This window comes from Corvus cornix, chromosome 28, assembly GCF_000738735.6.
Source record: "Corvus cornix cornix isolate S_Up_H32 chromosome 28, ASM73873v5, whole genome shotgun sequence".
NCBI lineage: Eukaryota > Metazoa > Chordata > Aves > Passeriformes > Corvidae > Corvus > Corvus cornix.
This window is the reverse complement of record NC_046356.1, coordinates 918,175-933,648: the sequence shown is the minus strand read 5'-3', so window position 1 is coordinate 933,648 and position 15,474 is coordinate 918,175. Positions and strand designations below refer to the sequence as shown.

General features: G+C 61.7%; 1 protein-coding gene across 18 annotated transcripts in view; it reads right to left on the bottom strand.

The window, feature by feature from the left end:
• UNC13A (unc-13 homolog A) overlaps positions 1 to 15,474 on the bottom strand; it is a 37,670-nt gene that overhangs the window by 21,905 nt on the left and 291 nt on the right. For 9 of the 18 annotated variants that reach the window (XM_039566242.1, XM_039566249.1, XM_039566250.1 and 6 more), the window contains exons 2-15: positions 10,772 to 10,801; positions 10,346 to 10,445; positions 9,997 to 10,114; positions 9,692 to 9,815; positions 9,445 to 9,518; positions 9,311 to 9,365; positions 8,557 to 8,592; positions 7,815 to 8,025; positions 7,233 to 7,358; positions 5,214 to 5,822; positions 3,526 to 3,619; positions 2,513 to 2,556; positions 1,108 to 1,195; positions 88 to 93 (exon numbers count right to left, since the gene is read on the bottom strand). In XM_039566242.1, the coding sequence (XP_039422176.1) occupies positions 88 to 93; positions 1,108 to 1,195; positions 2,513 to 2,556; positions 3,526 to 3,619; positions 5,214 to 5,822; positions 7,233 to 7,358; positions 7,815 to 8,025; positions 8,557 to 8,592; positions 9,311 to 9,365; positions 9,445 to 9,518; positions 9,692 to 9,815; positions 9,997 to 10,114; positions 10,346 to 10,445; positions 10,772 to 10,801 (1,715 nt within the window). Of the gene's footprint in view, positions 1 to 87; positions 94 to 1,107; positions 1,196 to 1,354; positions 1,434 to 2,512; positions 2,557 to 3,525; positions 3,620 to 5,213; positions 5,823 to 7,232; positions 7,359 to 7,814; positions 8,026 to 8,556; positions 8,593 to 9,310; positions 9,366 to 9,444; positions 9,519 to 9,691; positions 9,816 to 9,996; positions 10,115 to 10,345; positions 10,446 to 10,771; positions 10,802 to 15,474 lie in introns of all 18 variants that reach the window. The other 9 variants (XM_039566245.1, XM_039566243.1, XM_039566251.1 and 6 more) reach the window with 4 other exon arrangements.

Below are 15,474 nucleotides of genomic sequence, written 5' to 3'. Positions count from 1 at the left end.
CCATGGCATTCCCAGTTCAGCTCCAGTGCGGCAGAGCCTCTCACCACGTGTCTGAGACCCGGGGAAGATGGGGTAGGGGGCACTTACCATGGCCTGTGGGCAGCCAGGGCCAGCAAGGGGGGAATAAAGAGCCATTAGTGCAAACACTTCCCAGGAGAGCCCCTTCCCTGCCAGAACCGGTGGGAATTGGGGCAACACCCCCGCCTCCAGCACTGAGCAGTCCCTGGTGGGGGGGGGACTGTGTCCCCAAGCCACAGCACTGGTTGCAGCCTGCAAATCCCAGCAGGGAAAGGCAGCAGCCCTCCCAAAACCCCACACGTTGCCCACCCCATCACCCCCCACCCCCAAAACACCGACACAGCACAGTGCAGAAGCATCAGCGGCTGCCCAAGAGGGCTGGGTGGGGGCACCGGGTTGGGGGCAGCAAGGGGGCAGGGGGATGGCTGGGAGGCAGGTTGGGAACAGGAGGGTGGCACCCCAGGGAGGGCACACAGTGGAGCTGACAAGGTGTGAAGAGAGGGGGAAGGAGGAGAAGGACACCTGATTCTGAGGGCAAAAGGTGTCTGGTTTCCAAAATTGCTGTCTCTTATCATCAGGGGCGGGAGGGGACCAGCAGAGTGACCCTGTGCAACAGAGCCCAGGGGCTGGAGGGGACCCCATCATGGGGGGCCCATACACTGGGGGTCTCCAACCCCATAGACTGGGACAGTGGGGACAGGAGCACAGGGTCTGGGCAACTTGGAAAAGCCATTGCCAGCCCTCCCCTGGTATGGGGATCTGTCTATCCAGCACCAGCGTGGTCCAAGATGCAGGGACCTATGGCAGCTGGGACAGGAAGGGACCAGGGACACGGCACCAGTAAAAAAATGGGAAACCAGATGCAGCCGTGGGAAACCTTAGGCTGATGCTTGGGGTAGGGACCAGAGCTCCGTTAAAGAGAAGCACCCTCGGGTAAGGGAGAGCCCAGCTCCCCACTGCAAGGAGGGCCAGGAGCCCCCCAAAGCAGCGTGGGATACCCCCCGCCCCCCTTTGGCAGGGCTGGGGGCTCGAGGGCTGGCCGGCAGCCCCCAAGGGCGCTGTCTCTTTAACCCCTCGCACCGCGCTCACCAGATCGCTGACTAGAGGGAGAGATTTGCGTCCAGGCTTAATGTCGGGCATGCTGTTAATGCAGCGCAGAAACCTTACAGCCGCCCCCCTGCCGCGGGGAAGGCCCAGCCAGGCCACAGGAAAGAAAACAGAGAACACAAGCCATGTTAGAGGCAGCTGGGGAGCGGGGCACGGGCGGCGCAGTCCGGTGGGGCGCAGCGGGAGCGAAGCCGGCAGCTGTGGGGGGGTGCCTTGGGGGGAACCTCACCAAATCGCTAACTAGGGGGATGGGCTTTCGCTTGCGAATGTCCGGCATGCTGTCTATAATGATCAGCCCGCCACCAGGCCTGCAAGAGAGAGGAGAGTCAGCGGGGAAGGGGGAACTGAGGCAGGAAGGGGCCCCCTGTTGTTGCCCCGTGGTCACTCAGCGCTTTGTAGAATCACGGAATGGTTTGGGTTGGAAGGGACCTTAAAGCCCATCTCATTCCATGCCCTGCCATGGGCAGGGACACCTTCCACTAGATCAGGTTGCCAACCTGGCCTTGGACAGTTCCAGGGATCGAGGGGCAGCCACAGCTGCTCTGGACACCCTGTGCCAGGGCCTCCCCACCCTGACAGGAAAGGATTTCTTCTCAATATCTAGGACTTGGTGAATATGACTGCAAAGCAACCCCTGCGTGGTCTGGGACCCACCCATGGGATCCCCATCCCCACCACCAGCCCAGCCAGGGCAGGGATCACTGGATTAAAAACTGAGGGGGAAGGGGATTTTGGCAAAAACTGTGATTTTTCCCCACGTGAAGCGTGACAGTGAAACCCAGGAGAAAAGCTGCCCAGTTGGCTTAGTCAGCTTTGGCTTTGCAGCGTGAGGCTGGGGAGCTGGGGTTCCCTCTGGGACCCCAAAGGGGAGCACTGAGCAGGTGAGCCTCGAGTCCTGCTGCAAGGGAACCCAAGGCAGGAACAGCACCTCACAGCCCTGTCGGGAAGAAATCCCTGGAGTGATCTGGGGGTTCTCAGGCAACCTACCAGGTTCTGCCCAGGTCCATGGCAGAGGGCATGTCTGCAAGGGCAAGACAGGACTGAGACCTCCAGCCTGTCCAGGTGAGACGTTCAGGATTGCCCATGACACCGCTCCATGAGGGAAGCAGGAGTTGCCACCCCACCTCATCCCCATCCCAACTCACCTCCTCGCTCTCCCCCTTGGCAGCAGCTCTTGGGGTCACAGAGCGATGTCATGTCTGCTGGCTGCTCCAAAAGCACTGACCAGCCCTAAAATTCAGCTCCAAAAATCTGGCCTCCCTGCCTGCCCACAGCTCAGCAACCCTTCCCCACACAAGCTCACTGCTGAGCTCATTAATCACATCCTAATGAGGAGGGGGCTGAGATCCCGGGGGGCAGAGTGTACCCAGCTTCCCCTTGTACTCACCCGCCTTTGAACCACAGGGATTTTTCATCACCTTCCCCGCGGGCCTGGAAAACAAGGGACAGTGTCAGGGCACAGCAGGAGCCACCAGCATGGGGACAGCCCCCCAGGGCAGTGAGTGCTCACAGCACCGCAGGAGCATGGAAGGATGAGCAGGGTGGGCAGAGAAAAGTGTGTTCCAAAACCAAGGGGGCTCTTCCCAGCAAAGAGCTGGCACTGGGAATAAATATCTTCAGGAGGCCGAGCTGGGTGAGCAGTGGGTGGGCTTCAGCGGAGGGGCTGAGGCTGGCAAAGCAGGGGGATGGTTACACTGTGCGAAAATTCGGGGCTTGTGGGATTGGAGAAGCATCATACAGGCTCAGCAGGTCCTCAGGGACCCACAGCAGTTGGAAAGAAGAGCAGGGAAAAGCCAGAGCACATGGAAGAGGGTGTGTGTCCAGGGATCATCCAGCAGTGCCACCTCCCCTGCAGGGAGGGGATTATTTTGGAGGAGAAGGGCAGAGAGAGACCATTGCCCCTCCTTCATGGGCAATCCCTGCACACACACACACACACACAGGGAAGGCACACATGTGGCTGGGAGGTGCCAGGTGGACATGCTTACCTGCAGGCAGCCTACATCCCTTCCCTGCAGGAAGGGGAGACGCGGGTGCAAGGGCCATGGTGGTGGACAACTGAAAAGAGAAGCGGTGGGGAGGGGGATCGAGACCCCGGGGAGCGAATCCAGAGCCAAAACAAAAAGAAAAGATGGAGGATGGAGTCTAAAAACAAAACAAAATATTGTCAACTCAACAGAGGGGAGAGGGCGGGGGGCTCGCACCAGCACACGCATGCAGCACACACGGGGGGTCCTCAGCACTCCCGGCCCCTCCAGGATGTCCCACTTGGTGGGAATGGGGTTGTGGGCCACCACTGTTGGTACCCCCAGGTCCGTGGATGTCCCTGGAAGCTGCCCAGGTGTGGAAAGGGGCCGTGCCCCCAGCCCGGGGCCGCAGCGGTGGCCAGGGGGTCCTCACCTCCTGCAGCTGCATGCAGACCTTGTTGAAGGCTCTCAGCCAGTTGGCTTTGGCTCGTGCTTTGGGGTCCTGCACCTCCTCTTCTGCTGGCTCCCTGCAAGCACACACACCCCCTGTCACCTCCCAGCATGGCACCAGGGAGGGGGGAGCAGCCCCCACACCCCCAGCAGGCCTGAGGCTGTAATTTGGGGATCCTGATGGGCCTTGAGACAGCGTGGCCATGGCAAAACCCCCTCTTGGTACCAGGAAGGACCTGAAAAGGCAGCAGGTCCCACTGCAAAGGGCAGCACAATCAGGGCAGGATGCCAGGGAGAAGCCAGAAGCTTCCCCACCCTCAGGAGACCCTGCCCTGGGCACTCAAGTGACACCCAGGGGACAGTTGGTGACACAAGCGTGTGAATTAAACATCCCTTGCCCCCCACCTCCCCAGCACAACATCCTCTGGCCACTTCCTGGGGCAAAGAGCACCCAACACGCCGGTGGTTCCAAGCCCAGGGAAAACTCTGCCTGGATATGCTGGATGTTGTGGGTTTTTTTCCCCTCTCCTACAAAATCAAGACATGGAGGAAAAGAAAAGAAATCCTCCAAACATACCAGTCTCCTGGAGAGCCTGGTGTGATGTGACACTGGAGAGAGGAGCCCAGAACCACGCTAGGAAGAGGCCATGGGGTGCTCAGGAGGTGAACCTGCCCAAACCTGGGGGGCTTTGTCTGCTAATCTGGGATCCTCAGTGCTAACCAGGGATCCCCAGCATTAACCTGTGGTTCCCAGCACTAATCCACAGTCCCCAGTGCTACTCTGGGGTCATCAGTGCTAATCTGAGGCCCTTAGTGCTAATCTGAGGGTCCCAACACAAGCTGGGGTTCCCAGCACAATCCACAGTCCCCAGCACTAGTCCACGGTCCCCAAATCCTAGCACAGGACCCCCTGAGCCCCCTGCCCAGTGGACACTGCAGGCAGACATGACCTGAGGCTCCTGCCAGGTCTTGGGCTTAAATATCCATTTCTTTTAAAAACAACTCATTACACACTGTTTTAAATTAGAGATTCCCCATTCCTGGTCTGTAATTTAAACTAAACAAAAGGCTGAAAGAGCCCATCACAGTTCACCTCTGCACAGAGGAGTGACACTCACTGAAAATGGAAATGGTCAATAATGATATTTGAATCCTCTGTCCCCAAGATAGGAATCATTCCCATGCTGCACCAGGAACCTGACCACCAATTAATTCACCTGTACAGCACAGGAGGCCATGGATGAGCTTTTTCCAGGCTTAGGGAGAGGATTGACTCCCATGAAGGAAATCTCCTCCTCTGACCAAGCTCCACCCAGGGTGCCAAGAGCCTGTGCCAGAGGAGAGGAATCACAGCCCCGAGACCCCGTTCCCCCAGCCCCAGGTTCGTCCCAGGTTACGAACCTGCAGCCCTGGAGCCCCAGCAGCTTTAGCCATGCTTAGCACAGGGGGTGGCTGGGCCAGGGCAGTGCCCAGGGTGCTGGCTCTTGCCTGGGTAGCACAAGGTGGGCTTCCCCCATGGCTCAGGCACCTGGCAAAGCTCCAGACATGACAGAAGGTCCCTGGTCCTGCGCCAAGCACCAGCACCATCCCTGAGCCACCTCCAGAGCATCCTCAGTGCCTCCAGGCACAGTGCCATCCCAGGGACACCACAGCCCAGCTCCCCCCTCCTACCTCTCAGCTGGTTTTGGGGGCTCAGTCTCCGGGGCTGCCTCTTGCATGGGAACTTCCTCCTCTGCCCGCTGGGCCTGGAGGGCCTCAGGGGCTTCCTGGGGGGCAGAGATGTCCTTCTCCTCCTTCCTCTCCTCTTTCCTCTCCTCCTTCTTTTCCTGTTGCTGAGGCTTCTGCTGTGGGACCAGCTGGGGTGGCTGCTGCTGCTGCTGTTGCTGCTGCGGGACCTGTTGCTGCTGCTGCTGCTGTGGCAGGGGTTTCTGTGGTGGTGGGTATGTTTCATGCTCAGGGGGTTCATAGGTGTCCTGCTCCCGCAGTTCCTCCTCCTCCTCCTCCAGTTCCTCCTCCTTGGGGTAGCCTTCCTCAGTCTCGCTGTAGTCCTCAATGAACTCTTCTTCCTCCTCCTCCAGGTAGAGATCATCATCATCCTCCTCCTCCCAGCGCGGCGAGTCCTTGCGGTAGCTGACGGAGCTGTGGCAGGAGTGGTAGGAGTCCCCGTCCCTCTCATCCAGCTCCGAGTCCCTCAGGCTCTCATTCTCGAAGTCCTCGCTCAGCTGGGAGCTGCCCTGGCTCAGCTCGGCCGACGAGGCGTAGCGGCTGCTCCCTGTGGGGCTGAGGGGCGAGGGGACACAAGGACAGGGCTCCCATGGGTCCGTGTCACCCCAGGCAGAGCCCCAGGGCCCCGCACCAGGGGCAGGAGGATGTGCAGCTCCCATCGGGAGCACTGGGCTCCTCATCCTGGGAGCCGAAGGCACAGAACCAGGAGAATCCTTGGGCTGGAAGCAGCCCCTCAAGCAGGTGCACTTGCAGGGTCTGACCTCCCTGCCTGCGCCTGGGCTGAGAGTGGGGATGGGGGTGACAGGGTCTGTCCCCTAGGCTCACCCCAGCCAGGGGTGGGGGCAGCAGCACCCCCAGCCAGATCCTGCCTCCTGCTGCTGCCAGACACCCTGTCCTGCCCCCGACACACAGATCTGTCACCCAACCTCTACCCTGACGTCTCAGTGCTCCCTGCAGCCCTCCCAGGCACCCCCACCCCAGGACACCCCCTCAACCCCCTCACTCCTCTTAACACCATCCCTACCCGAGGCTCCCCTCTCCACTCTTCCTGCCAGGCCAGACCCCTTCCCCCACCCCATGTGCCCCCCAGCTCTTCCAGGCCCCTCCTCTCACAGCTGCCTGCACTGGGGGGCCCACAGGGGCCCTGTGCCCCGGGAGGCTGCCAGGGACAGGGCAGCCCCATGGCTCCGTGGGGACAGGCTGACAGAAGCAGACATGCAGACAGGACAGGGACATGCCGAGGAAGAGGCCGACACCACGTCTCCAGCACTGGCAGCCAGGGCTCAGGGGGTGTGTGAGGGGACAAAGAGGAGGGGCTGGGATGGGCAGAGCCCAGAGTGGCTGAGCCAGGCTGTGGGAAGCCAGGGGACACGGCAGGGAAGAGAGTGCTGGGGGATGGCTCAGGCTAGTCCCAGCTGGGAGGGGTACTGGCATTATCCAGGTACCTTAGGAAGGAGCATTTGGGGCACAGGGATACAGGAGACACAGCTCACACCTGGAAACCCCACACCTCCCCATCCTGATCCTGGCCAGAGCTGGGAGAGGGGCCCTTGGCACATTGCAGGATCCCAAATCACTGCATGAGGCTTTTGCCCAGACAGGCACATCCTGGCAGGTGACCAGGAACAGGGGGTGGCATTTGAGTCCCCAAGGGCCCAGTCCCACACCTGCTGGCACGACAAGGAACGAGCAGCAGTGCTGCCAGACAGTCGCAGTGCCAGCAAGTGGGACCAGGATGCTGGGATGTCACCCCATGAAGTGGGGTGCAGCAGCAAGAAGGAACACCACAGGGCTGGGGGGACACCTGGAGCATCCCAATGCTGTCCCTGTAGCAGGCCGATCCGGGGCGGGGAGCGTGGCACAAGGCCGCCCTTGCCAGGACTGGTGTTGGCCTCACCATGGCTGCAAGGACCGACCACAGCACTCTGCGACGGCACACGGCACACGGCACAGGTAGCGACCCACCTATCCGATAGGTCTAGGGACCGCCTGCTCTCAAGGGAAGGCTGGCGGCTGGTCCGCCTGCTCGACTCAGAACCGGACTCAGCGTCGCTGCGTCCGTTTGCGGCAGAGTCTACGCTACCATAGCGTCTGCCAGGGGAGGAGAGGAACATGGTCAGCGAGCTCCCAGGTGCCACACCGCCGCCACCCGCCACCCCCTGCTGCCGTGGGGACGCTGGCAGGGAGGCTCTGTCCACTGGATGGGGCTGGCACTTTGGCCTGGGCTCTGCCACGTCTGTGTCCCCAGCCAGCCCACACCCCACTGTCCAGCTCCCAGCAGGACCAGCCAGGGGTGGGGGGCCCCAAACCCACTGAGGACAGAGGAGGGCAGTGACCCAAAAGAGTTTGAAAACTTCCTAGTGAGAAGGAAAGGTTTGGCTGGGGCTAGCACCACCCCACTCTTCCTCACCTCAGCATCCTTCCCTCTGTCACCCACAGCACCGGGAGCGCCATCCCTGGTGTCACCCTGGGGACCTGCTGGCCTCTGTCACCTGCGGGGGGGTTGAGAGAGCAGGTCCCAGGGTGAGCTGGCTGTGGCCACACTACCTGATGGGAGCCTGGTCCGAGTAGTCCATCTCGTAGCTCTGCATGGAGTCAGTGTAGGAGTCGCGGGAGCTCTGCTGCTGGTGCCTCATGGGGTACTGGTGCACGGAGGCGTTGGGCTGGGACGTGGTGTAGTAGGGTGGGGGGATGCTGTTGCTGGTCTCGCTGCGGTAGTCACTGTCCCGGTCGTCCACGGTACTGTCGGGGTCATCGTCTGCAAGGGGCCACAGTGAGTGGGGCAGGGGATGGCCCAAATCTTCCCCCCACGCTGCACAGACCCTTTAATGCCACCACTGTGTCCTCACCACTGTGGGACCGTGCTGGGAAGGTGGGCCCAGGGCAGGGTGAGGGGGGAGCTGACGTGTTCACAGCGCAGGAAGGGTTTGGAGGGATGAGGGGAAGGCAGAGGGGGAATTTGGGACATACAGAAGGGGGAAGAGGACGGGGGCAGGGACCCTCCCTCTGCCCCATCAATGTTCCACCACAGAGGCAAAGCCCGAGCTGCTCATTGCCACTGGGACACCCCAAGGGCACAGAGCCCCATGGTGCCATGTCCCCACCAGCCCATGGGGACAGCCCTGCCCAGGACAGGGCACCTGGTGACACTGTCCTCACCCAGTACAGAGTCATGGCACAAGGCCACAGGCTAGACCTGAGCTCCAGGTCCCCTGAGCCCTGGGCCAGGCAAAGAGGGATGTGCTGGGGACCCCCAGGCTGGGAAGAGACGAGTGGGCAGGATACTTACTCTGCTGTTCTCCCCAGCCAAAATAATTCCAGTTGCCTACAAAGAAAGGGGCAGAGATAATAAAGATGGAGGCAGCTGGTTGGGAGGAGCCAGCATCTCCCCAGAGGGCACACTGGGTTGGGGACACTGCCCTGGGGACAGCATCCAGGATGGGGCACACTGGCACTGGGACAGTGCCTGGGCCTGAACATGGTGACACCAACCAGGACTGGAGACCGTGCCTGGGGTGGGCATGGTGTCACTGACCCTGGCTGAGGACAATGCTACAGCCAGGCATGGTGGCACTGACAGGGGACAGGGCCTGGGGCTGGGCACAGGGGCACTGAACCATGCATGGCCCTGGGGTGGTTACAGAAGGGGAAACTGAGGCACGGGTTGGGACAAACTGAGCTGCCACCCCAAATGCCCCTGCAGGGCTCCCATCCAGCAGCCCCCAATCACCAGCCTGCTGCCCCTCGCTGCGGGGGGACCATCCTTACCAGCCCCACTGCTCCCATGCCCTGCTCCCTCCACCCAAAGGAAGGCTCACCCACTGCAGAGCAGGGAGACAGCAAAGGAACGCCAGCAAACACGGGAAGGACAACAGGAGTGGGGATGGGGACAGGGTATGGGGTGAAGCTGAGCCCCACTTAGGGCGGGGTCCAATGCCCCAAAGCAGATGTGGAGCCCACCCCTTAAAATTCCTCATTGTGGGATTGGGGAGAAAGGAGGGTGTGGGGGTCCCACAGCGGGGCAGGGACAGGGCAGCACTTACAGCACTGCGAGCCATGCACGGGCAGAGGCTTTTCCTGCTCCTCCTGGAAGGCATACTGGGGAGAGAGGGGCTGGTGAGGGCTCCTGCTGGCAGCACTGCCCCTGCCCCCTCACCCAAGGCCTGGCTGCACTCACATCATCCTGGTCCCGCATCGCATTGAGCTGCTCCAGCTTCTTGGCCCAGTACCTGGCCTCCTCCTCAGGGATATCTGCGAGGGCAAAGACCCCAGCTGGTGCACAGACCTCGCCCAAAACAGCCCTCGAGCTTTTGGGGCCACAGTATCAGACCCTCAGCCCCAGCTCCAAGGCTCATGAGCATCCTTGGGGCTGAGGGCAAGGAAGGACACGGGCCGGGCCTGGGGGCCAGGGATGGGGTACCCACCCAGCGGCAGCTCAAAGCGGGTGTCAAGGAGGATGCGGTGGAAAGTCGGATCCTTGGTGCCCGAAATCTCGTTGTCGGTCATGATGACCTGGGAGTCGAGCGTGAGCCATTCCCCAGGGCCCTCCTGTGGGGTGGAAATGGAGTGAGGAGAGCTCCCAGACCCCCCTTTCCTGGCCCCACAACCCCAGCACACAGAGTCTGGCCTCAGGCAGAACGGGGAAAGCTCTGCTTGGCCCAAAGGACAGCTGGGGGTGGCACAGGTCTCTTGGGGTTCAGCAGGGAGATGGTTGTGCCCGGCTCCCTACCTCATTGGACTGCCGGATGGTCCGGAGGGGGATCCACACCGTGCCCACCATGGTGTCCCAGATGAGCCCCTTGTTCCACACCTCCACAGTCAGGCCCAGGTCCAGCCGATTGATCTCACTGGGGACAGGAAAGGTATCAGGTCATCCCCCATGAAGTTAACCCCCCCTAGGTTACCCCTTCTCAGCAGCCCTCCGGGACCACCCCAGCTTCTACCTGTCCCCTCGGGCCCAGGACTCAGGTGAGCCCCCCAGACCCGGGGTCAGGGCAGTGGGGGGCTCCCTGTGTTATTTATGGGGGTGAGGGGAGCAGCAGGGATGGGGGAGCTCAAGGGGACCCCTGGACACTCACAACATGAAGTCCTGCTCCCAGGAGGGCAGGTTGCCCCGCACCGCGATAGTCGTGCTCTTGACATTTTGCACCTTCAGGGTCACGTAGGTGTTAAATTTCTCTGTGGGAACAAGCAGAGGGTGAAGTGACCCCCAGTGTGTCCCCAACCCCCGCCACTGCCCACTGCCACCCACACACGCTTCCCTCAGCACGCCAGCCCCAGGACGGATCCTACATCCAGGGCTGGTAGGATGTGAGCCCCCCGCGCCTGTCCAGGGCACCCCCATCTCTGTGTGTGTCCTCCCAGCTTGCCAAATGATGCCTCCAGAGCTAAGGGTCCCCTCGCCCCCCGTCCCCAGCCCTTCCCCTGATCCCACCACATCCGACCAGCCCAAGAGCCGCCCACCCTCTCCCCTCAGGTGGGCAGGCAGGTGGGGTCTCACTTACCTTGGGGCCCATCATACTTGGCCTTTTTAACTGTGGGGACAAGGGGAGAGAAGAGAAACAGGCTGAGACCCTGGGGGAAGGTTGGGGATCCCCACCAGGGTGTCAAGGGGGTGGGAAGACCCCAGTCCTGGTTGCCCCCCACACCCCCCCCCAGCTGCCAGGTGGGAAAAGTGTTGGGATCCCCAATGCCAAATGAGGGTGGTGGATCAGACATGAGACGGAGGTGGGCATCAGAGGGGAGCAAAGGCTCCCCCAAAAAACCTGCTACTCTGGGACAGCTTGTAACCCCAAATGACCAGCCTTCCTCTGTTGAAGGAATGTTACACCCCCCAACCCCCTTTTGATTTGGGATTTATTTGGAGAAACAGATGATGTTACCATCCATATCCAGAGGGAAAACCTGTGGTCTGGGGGGCCCTGTCCCCCATTCCAGGCCCAGTTGGGTGGCACTGGCCCAGCAGGACCAGGGTTAAGGCTCTCCCAAACCACTGACCAGGATTTCCCACAGGAAACCTGGTGGGTCGGGGGCCTGCCCAAAACCAGCCCCAGGGGTGGTGGAGACAGCCCCTCAAAATCTTATACGGCCCCAAAACATTGCCACTGCACCGCAGCCCTGTCTGCCCCCGGGGGCACTGTGGGGCTGGTTCCCATCCTGCCCATTGGGGTGTGCAGGGGGCCCTCCGATCCTGCTCAGCTCCAGGGGAAAACCCCCCCAGTCCTGGCTGTCCCCCCCCCCAGCTTTACCCAGTCGGGTAGGGGTCGGTCCCCAACTTTTGGCTGCAGTGGGGGAGGGGGGGGGCACAAGGAGCTGAGCACAGCCAGGTAGGGACGCTGCCAATGCCGGGGGGGGTGGCGGGGCCGAGGGGTGTCCTCGGGGCTGCCAGGAGGGGACCGGGCGGGGAGGGAATGACACAGCACCCGGAGAACGGCTAAATGACGCGGGTGCCAGCGGGTGCAGGACCAACGTGACCGAGGAGGGATGAAAATAGCCCTGGCGACATCAAAGGTAATTTGATTTCGGAGACGTGCCACTCGCCAGCCGTTTATCAGCCGCCACCAGCGCCGGAGGGGACGCGGGGCTGCCGCCAGAGCCACGTGCCCGGCAGGGCTGGGAGGTGGCACCAGCGGCCTCGGGGAAACTGAGGCACGGGGAATCATCGCCTCGGAAAACAACTGGGGACCCTTGGACTCGGCTGCCTGCCCTGTGCCACCGAGAGCTGGGTGACACGCTGGGTGGCTTTTTGTCCGAAGGAAGGCCACCAGCCACGTCACCGGCAGCCATGTTCCCAGGGAATCACAGGGCTCCAGGAGCTGCAGCTGCACTCAGGGATGGGGAATTCACACCTGGGGGGTGGCACAAGGCGCCAGGATCCCAAAGATCCTCGAGTGACACCAGGTTGGGAGCCTGGGGGCTGTCTGGGGATGGCTGGCATCACTGAGTCTAATAATGATGTAAATTAAATATAAGGTATTTATACATTATATGATACATATTATAAATTGATATTATTCTATTCTAATAGAGCATTTGGAGCCAAAACCTGCCTGTGGCTGACAGGGATCCCCTTCCCCCGGGCCCAGGGGCACCCACTACTCCTCACCAGCTGCTGCTTCCAAAAAGGAATGGGAGAGCAGAGGAAGGAAAAGCTCCAAAAATACCCAAGATGACAGGAACAAACAATTACCCAGGGAACACGTGGCTTTCCTGGCTGTCATCTCCTGCTAGGGAGAAGTCCTGCTGTCACCATCTGCGGGATGTGCTGCCCTCACACCCATCAAAGGGTCCCCAAAGCTAGCACAGGGGTGGCGAGTCCTGGGGTGCCACCCTGGGGCTAAATTCTACCTGAGTCCCCAGGCAAGGAGTTGAGGACAGTGTGACACTTGTGTGACACCAACAAGCTGGGATCTTCCCAGGCTGGGGGGATCTGGCTCCTCTCTGGGGACATTGACCAGCTGGGGAAATTGAGGCAGGAGGCAGCTGGCAGAGATTGGACTGGGAATGGCAGGAAAACTGGGCTGGGCTGTTGGCATGCCACAACAAGCCTGTCTGTCTGTCCACCCCCTGTCCACCCCCTGTCCACCCATCCTGCTGTCTGTCCATTTACCTGTCTCTCCACCCACCCGTCCCTCCGTCCATCCACCCATCCGTCATCCATCTTGCTGTCCATCCATCCACTCACCCCTCTGTCCATCCAGCCGCCCCTCTGTCCATCCAGCCACCCCTCTGTCCATTTACCTGCCTCTCCATTCACCCAATCTTCTGTCTATCCATCCATTCACCTGTCTGTCCATCTACCCGCCCCACCACCCACCATGTCTGTCTCCTGTGTGTCCACCCATTTACCTGTCTCTCCATCCACTCCCCTATCTGTTCATCCACCCATGCCTCTGCCCGCCCACCCCACTATCTGTCCACACACCCATCCCTACTACGTCCATCCCCCGATACATCTATCTGTCCATCCCTCTGTCTGTCCATCCAACCCTCTGTCCATCCCTCTGTGCACTCCTCTGTCCATCCTTCCATCTGTCCGTCCATCCATCCACCCTTCTGTCTGTCCTCTCCCTCTGTTCCTCCACCCCTCTGTCACTCCCTCCACCCACCCCTCAGCCTCCGTGCTCGCGTCTCCCATCCCCTCCATCCATCTGTCCCTCCGTCTCTCCATCTGTCTCTCCGGATGCCCGTCCGCCCGCCTGTCCATCTGTCCGTCTGCCTCACGCCACTCCAGACACCCCCTCCTGTCCCCACTCACCCCACAGTCCCAGGTCACTCCAGTGCCTGTCACCCAGGGACACCCCATGGCACGAAGCCCCCAGGGGCTGCACGTGGCCGCAGCCCCCCAGGAGGGGCAGGGAAAGCTTGGGGGAGGCTCTGGGGTGGCACCCCCGCCCCCGGGACCCCCAGAAATAGCATGAGAAGCGTGACCAGCGAGTGGTGACGGGGCACTGGGGGAAGCCCCAACCCACTCGGAGCTGTTTCTCAGCAGCCACCCCCAGCGCCGCCGAGGGTGTCACCACATGTGACAGTCCTTTACGTGGGAGTAAAGAGGCGCCCCCCCCGCCAGAGAATGGTACCCCAAATCTGGGGCTGGCTGGGGGGCACACGGGGGCATGCCAGTTGTGACACTGCCAGGGGAGAGGGGGCTGTGACAGCACCTAAAGGACAAGGACATGGCAGGGGGTGGGAGGGGGCACAGCCCCCATCCTGAGGAACTCAGGCAGCACCAGGAGAGCCCCATATTCCTCCAGATTTCACCTGGGGTGGGGAAATCCCAGACACCCTATGCCCCACCTTGTCCCAGATGTCACTCTGCCACCTCCATCCTATGACCCCATGACACACAAGTGCTACCCCATCCCCATCAGGGCCTTGGGAAGAGGGTAGAGGGATCCCCTTCCGACTTCTACTCCCCCCTTACTGAGCATTCAATCCAGAGTGACCAGCAGGGCTGAGGCCCAGCCAGCAGGACTCATCTGTGCATCGAGCTGGGCAAGGCTCAGTGTGCTGGGTGCGGGGATCCCCTCCCTGTGCACTCCCCCCAGTTCATCCCAGTATAGGGTGACCAGCACCAGATCCCCTAACTGGGCAGCAGATCCCCTAACACACCAGCACCAGAACCCCAGGCTCCTACCCTGACCCCCCCAGCTGCCCTGGCTTCCACCAGCATCACCATGCCCAGGTGGGGCAACACCTGCAGGGGCACAGGGGGCTGCAGGAGGTGGGGCTGGGGCTCGGGGTGTAATTTGAGGTGGGTATTTAGGGGTTCACAGAGGGACGTGGGGAGAGATTGTGGGATTTGGGGTGTATGGGGTCTGTTTGGGGGAGTGAAAATGTAGAGATACATAGATGGGGAAAGATGATGTTTGGGGTTGGAGGGATTTTAGGGGTCGAGGGTGCTTGAGGGTGGAATTGGGGGGTTGGGGATAGATGTGGGGTGCTGGGGGCACATATGGGGTGTTTTTCATGAGGGGGTGTTTGGGAATGCAGAGGGCTGTGTCTGCAGGATGGGGGTGCCTGAGGATAGGCGTGAGGGGTGGGGTCCTGGGGGGGTTGATTAGGGGGGTATTTGGGGAGAGATGGGATGGTGGGGGTGTACGGGCAGGGGTGTTTGGGAGGTGAGCGCGTGGGGGTCAGCGTTTGAGGGGGGTGTGGGAAGAGACGCGGGGGGGGGGGGCAGGGTGGGAAAAAGGGGGCTCCGAGGGAGCGGGAAGCTGGAGATTGATAGCCAGGGGGGTGGGCGGCACGGGGGGATCCCCCTCCCCACGGCGGGGGAGGGCTACGGAGGGAGCCCGAGGGGGGCTTATAGGGGAGCCCCCTCCGTCCCCGGCAGTGGGAAGTTATGGGGGGAGCTCCCTCGCCACGGCGGTGGGAGGTTATGGGGGAAGCCCGGGAGTTGTTACGGGGGGAGCTCCCTTCCCAGGGCGGGGTGGGAAGCGGCGGGGGGAGAGCCAGGGAGGGTTATGGGGGAGTCCCGTCCCTCCCCTGCCGTCCCCATGGGGCGGGGGAGGCGCAGGGGGAGCCCCGTCCCTCCCGGCAGGGTTTAGGGTCAGGGTCAGGGTTCGGGGGGATCCCGGGGGGTTCCGGGGGGATCCCTGTGCGGGCAGGGCGCGCCCACAGCCCCGTCCCTCCCCCACCCCCACTCCCGGCTCCCGCGCCGCGCGCGCGCCCCCGCCGGTTCATTCATAAATCCACGCGCCGGGTG